Source organism: Mobula birostris, chromosome 6, assembly GCF_030028105.1.
Source record: "Mobula birostris isolate sMobBir1 chromosome 6, sMobBir1.hap1, whole genome shotgun sequence".
In the NCBI taxonomy this organism is placed as follows: domain Eukaryota; kingdom Metazoa; phylum Chordata; class Chondrichthyes; order Myliobatiformes; family Myliobatidae; genus Mobula; species Mobula birostris.
The window spans coordinates 54844585-54850584 of record NC_092375.1 but is presented as its reverse complement, the minus strand read 5'-3'; the positions used below and the strand labels follow the sequence as shown (position 1 = coordinate 54850584).

General features: G+C 39.5%; 1 protein-coding gene across 2 annotated transcripts in view; it reads right to left on the bottom strand.

Moving 5' to 3' along the window:
• Positions 1-1851: 1851 nt before the first annotated feature.
• LOC140199795 (cell surface glycoprotein CD200 receptor 1-B-like) overlaps positions 1852-6000 on the bottom strand; it is a 51947-nt gene continuing 47798 nt past the window's right edge. Inside the window, exons 6-7 of one of the 2 annotated variants that reach the window (XM_072262286.1) lie at positions 3058-3108; positions 1852-2387 (exon numbers count right to left, since the gene is read on the bottom strand). In XM_072262286.1, coding sequence (XP_072118387.1) covers positions 2305-2387; positions 3058-3108 — 134 coding nt within the window. In that variant the 3' untranslated portion in view covers positions 1852-2304. The remainder of the gene's footprint in view (positions 2388-3057; positions 3109-6000) is intronic. The other variant, XM_072262287.1, reaches the window with a different exon arrangement.

Sequence of the window (6000 nt, the reverse complement as noted above, 5' to 3'; positions counted from 1 at the left end):
CACCGACATGTGACGTGAAATTTGCTAACTTAGCAGCAGCAGTTCAATGCAATACATAATCTAGCAAAGAGAAAAAAAAATAATAATAAACAAGTAAAATAAAACATAATAATAAATAAACAAGTAAATCAATTACGCATATTGAATAGATTATTAAAACTGTGCAAAAACAGAAATACTGTATATTAAAAAAATTGAGGTAGTCTCCAAAGCTTCAAAGTCCGTTTAGGAATTGGATGGAAAAGGGGAAGAAGCTGTTCCTGAATCGCTGAGTGTGTGCCTTCAGGCTTCTGTAACTCCTACCTGATGGTAACAGTGAGAAAAGGGCATGCCCTGGGTGCTGGAGGTCTTTAATAATGGACGCTGCCTGTCTGAGACACCGCTCCCTAAAGATGTCCTGGATACTTTGTAGGCTAGTGCCCAAGGTGGAGCTGACTACATTTAAAACCTTCTGCAGCTTCTTTCAGTCCTGTGCAGTAGCTTCTCCATATCAGACAGTGATGCAGCCTGTCAGAATGCTCTCCACGGTACAAATACAGATGTTTTTGAGTGTATTTGTTGGCATGCAAAATTGCTTCAAACTCCTAATAAAGCACAGCTGCTGTCTTGCCTTCTTTATGACTACATCAATATGTTGGGACCAGGTTAGATCCTTAGAGATCTTGACACCCAGGAACTTGAAGCTGCTCACTCTCGCCACTTCTGATCCCTCTATCAGGATTGGTACGTATTCCTTCATCTTACCCTTCCTGAAGTCCACAATCAGCTCTTTCATCTTACTGATGTTGAGTGCCAGGTTGTTGCTGTGGCACCACTCCACTAGTTGTCATATCTCACTCCTGTACGTCCTCTCATCACCACCTGAGATTCTACAGTGGTTGTATCGTCAGCAAATTTGTAGATGGTATGGTGTACCATAGTCTATAGTCTTACTTTGGTTTTATGCAGCATCAGGACCTCCCCAAACAAGAACACAAAATTGAGTCAATTTGACGTGGTGACGGGGTGACTTATGTCACTACTGGGAGTTCTCGGTCTCAGAGAGGCTGATATACATGTTATGTCAGGTAGTTTGGTTGGTTATCGTGCGAAACTAACACAAGCTGTTCAGTCTGCTTCCCAACAGGGTTCTTCTGCTTGGAGTGGTCCATGGGAAGGAAGACAAACCTTAGTTCCTGGCGAGAGGATTCAGGTCAAGAAACTGCATAAGAAACCCTTAGGAACTTGGTGGTAAGTTTCTTACCAAGAACTGCTCATTACCAATTCAGCAGTTAAAGTAGAAGGGAAAAGTAAGTGAATAAATGCTAACCACTGCAAGTGAGCTAAAGTGCCTCCAGATTAAGATAAGTACTGTGGGAAGCACAAATATAGTATTGGACATTATTATCATAATCGACATGTTTTATGTTTGTTTAAAAGTGATTACCGTAACATAGATACTTTAAGCTTTTCCACCTCAGAATTTTCAGATGTGATTCTGTCAGGGTCCCTTATAGAATCAAAAGTGGGGACTGTTGGAAATCAGTGTTTTTTGAAATAATACTTTTTAAAAGATTAGTACTTTTTACAAAACTCATGTATTTTTCACAATATGTGGTGTTTCATTCCCACTCAATGGTAGAAAGCAGTATAGCAACTAAACTAATGTTTTATCACCTTTCTCATTTTTCATTGGCTAAGTATTAGCATTTACCCATGTGATGTAATTGTTTGAATTATGTAGTCCATTAACTGATTTATTTCTATCTAAGGAATTTCTTATCTATAAAAGTGATGGATTTTTCAGAGGCACCATCTTTATTTCTTCTGTGTCTGCATTCATTCACGTCTTTGTATCATTTCTCAGCTCTTTATTTACTTCACTTAGTATGTGTATCTTTTTTGTACACTAAAATAAACAATCATTAGAATTAAGACTGCTCGTGATTTTTGACTCCAAGAAGAACCCCAAGGATCAGAAAATAAACAGATCCAACAATTATTACATAAAACAATTCTTACATGTTTTATTCACAATATTCTACAATACTACTGAATGCTAAATGCTAAAGCTATCAAAATTATATTGTAAATGAAAATAGAGCAGAAACTGGGAATCTGAAGTAAAGAAAAATACTTCATGTACTAAGCAATTAGGTAGCATTGGTAGAGAGATCAATGACCTTTCATGACAAGAGAGAAAAGGTTATGATGAAAGGTCATTGAACTGAAAGGTTAACTGTGTTTCTCTCCCCAAATTCGCGTATTTAAAAACTTACATAACTGATATAAATTTATTACTTTTAAATTTTTTGGCTCATAGATTTATCCAGAATGTTGGTATCTTTTCATGTGGTATGTATTCTGATAAATTGGATCTTTAACCATTCGAAGTTGTTTTCTTCTCCCTGTTAAAATGAAAAAGAAATTTGTCTGTACCTTTTGTAAATTTCAAGTGTAATGGTCGAAATCAATTAATTAGATCTGCAGTTGAAAAGGCTATGCAAGGTCATTGATAAGACTTTAGTGCTGGAGATGACCGCAATGTACTGTTGAGCATTGAGAGCTTGCTATGTTGGCACCGGAATGTGTGGCGACATTTTTTGGATGTTGTAAATACATCCTTGGTATGGCTGTTAATACAAATGACGCGATTCACTGTATGTTTCGATAAATCTGAATCTGAATTTGGTACCACCAGAAAAGTGTCTTAAATAATGCTACCAGAGCGAAATAAACAATTCCTGTACCACAGGTGGGTTTTACAGTCAGCAAAGCCTATAATATGGTTGACAGTGCCCACATTTTATAACAATGTAATTGGTGTCAATATCCAAGTTGGCATGCATAGTTATTACATTGGAATTTTGTGCATATCATATTACTGAGAAAGACTTCAAGAGTCATTCTTCAAACAGGGATTAGGCCCTTTGATTTCTAACTATAGTGATTAATACACTCGCAAGATGAGGCTGCCTCGTGGACAGCCTACATAGGGCAGACCACATTCACTGAAATGTAACCTGAAACATATCCTTAGAGGGACCACTGGAATCACATCAAAGAAATTGTATTTACCTGAATGTGGAAGGGGGAGATTTATCATCTGGGTGTTTTCAGTGATTATTGCTGGAAAATTGAAGTTCAATGGTCAGACATAGAGAAGTTCAGCTTGGTCACGGTGTCAAATATAATTATTTTAAACTGATAACAATCTCGCATTCACAATCATGCATATAGAAATGGATTAAATTTTTGGACTGGGGTCTTTTATTTGTTGTTTTATTAGAATAAAATAAACCATGCATATTATAGGAGCTTTGGAGAGTTCCTGCTTCAGCGTGGATTTCATAAAACCATAAGACATGGGAGTAGAATTAGGCCACTTGGCCCTTCGAGTCTGTTTTGCTATTCCATCATGGCTGATTCAGTATCCCCCTCAACTCTATTCTCCTGCCTTTTCCCCATAACCTTTGATGCCCTAATTAATGAAGAACCTATCAAACTCGGCCTTAAATATACCCTATGACTTGGCCGGCACAGCTGTCTGTGGTAGTCAATTATACAGATTCACCACTCTCTGGCTAAAGACATTTTTCCTCAACTTTGTTTTAAATGGACCTCCCTGAGTTCTGAGACTGTGCCCTCTGGTCCTAGACTCCCTCATTATAGGAAGCATCCTCTCCACATTCACTCTGTCTAGGCTTTAAAATATTTTATAGGTTTCAAGGAGATCCCCCCGCATTCTTCTAAACTTCAGCAAGTTCAGGCCCAGAACCACTCTATCAAACATATGACAACTAGAGGTCATGGGTTAAGGGTGAAAGGTGAAATGTTTAAGGGAAATATGAGGGGGAACCGCTTCATGCAGACGGTGGTGAGAGTGTGGAATGGGCTGCCAGTGCAAGCTGGGGATGCAGATCAATTTCAACATTTAAGAGAAATTTGGATAGGTACATGGATGGGAGGAGTATGGAAGGCTATGGTTCAAGTGCAGGTTAATGGGACTAGGCAGATTAATGGTTCAACATGGAATTGAAGGGCCAAAGGGCCTGTTTCTGTGCTGGAGGGTCCTAGGATTCTTATGTTGGAAAGGATTCTCAAGGACAGAATTTATGACATTTGAAGAAGCATTATGATTAGGGATAACTAACATGGCTTTGTGAATGGCAGATTGTGCTTCACGTGCCTAATAACATTTTCAGGAGGTAACAGAAACATTTGAAGGTAGAGCAGTGAGTGTGGTGTAAATGGATTTTATTAAGGCTTTTGACAAGTTTCTCCACGGTGGGCTCATTGAGAAGATCATGAGGCATTAGTGCATTGAACCTTGACTATGTGGATTTGGAATTGACTTGCTCACAAAAGGTGATAAAGGTATTATACGGTGCACATTCTGCTTGGGGGTCGGTGACTCGTGGTGTTCTGTGGGGATCTGTTCCAGGATCCCTGCTCGTTGTGATTTTTGTAATTGGCTTCGATGAAGAAGTGGAAGGGTGGGTTAGTAGGTTAGCGGATGACACAAAGGTTGGATGTGTTGTTGGCAGTGTAGAAGGTTGTCAAAGATTACAGTGGGATAAAGACAGGATACAGAGTAGGATGGAGAAGTGGCAGATGGAGGTCAAACTAGAAAGGTCTGACTTTATAAACTTTGGAAAATCAAACTTGAATGTGAAATACAAGGTTAATGACAAAATTCATAATATTTCATAATAATATTCATAATCCAAGTCCATAGATCCCATAAATCATCACACAAATTAATAGTGTGATTAAGAATATTTACAGTGTGCTGGTCTTTATTAATCAGGGGATTGAGTTCAAGAGATATTATGTAATGTTGCAGCTTTATAAAACACTAGTTAGACCACACTCAGTTCTAGTTTTTCCATTATTATAAGGACATGGAACATTTAGAAAAGGTGCTGAGGAGATTTACCAGGATACTTCCAGGATTAGAGGACATGTTTTATGAGAAATGTTGGAGCAAGTTAGGACTTTTTCTTTGGAGCTAACGAGGATGAGATATAACTCATCCTGTCTCTGAATGTGAACAAAACAAAAGAGATGGTTGTTGACTTTAAGAGAGCACGGAGTGACCACTCTCCGTTGAACATTGATGGCTCTTCCGTTGAGATCGTTAAGAGCACCAAATTTCTTGGTGTTTACCTGGCGGAGAATCTGACCTGGTCCCTCAACACCAGCTCCATAGTCAAGAAAGCCCAGCAGCATCTCTACTTTCTGTGAAGGCTGAGAAAAGTCCATCTCCCACCCCCCATCCTCACCACATTCTACAGAGGTTGTATCGAGAGCATCCTGAGCTGCTGCATCACTGCCTGGTTCAGGAATTGCACCGTCTCAGATCGCAAGACCCTGCAGCAGATAGTGAGGTCAGCTGAGAAGATCATCAGGATCTCTCTTCCCACTATTACAGACATTTACACCACACGCTGCACCCGCAAAGCTAACAGTATTGTGAAGGACCCCACACACCCCTCACACAAACTCTTCTCCCTCCTGCCATCTGGCAAAAGGCACCGAAGCATTCGGGCTCTCATGACCAGACTGTGCAACAGTTCCTTCCCCCAAGCCATCAAACTCCTCAATACTCAGAATGTAGACTGACACCTACATCATTTATTATTATATTGTAATTTGTCCTCTACTGTGCCTATTGTCTTGTTTATTAATTATTGTACTGCCCTACACTGCTTTGTGCACTTTATGTAGTCCTGTGCAGGTCTGTAGTCTAGTGCAGTTTTTATGTTTATTTTACATAGTCTAGTGTAGCCTTGTGTTTAGTTTTGTGTTGTTTCATGTAGCACCAGGGTCCTGGAGGACATTGTTTTGTTTTTACTGTGTACTGTACCAGCAGCTTATGGTCAAAATGACAATAAACTTGACTTGACTTGACTTGACTTGATAGAGGTGTTTAAGATTATGAGAGGCATAGATAGAGTGGACAGGCAGCACCTTTTTCCAGGAGTGGCAATGGCTAACACAGAGAGCGTCAGTTCAAGG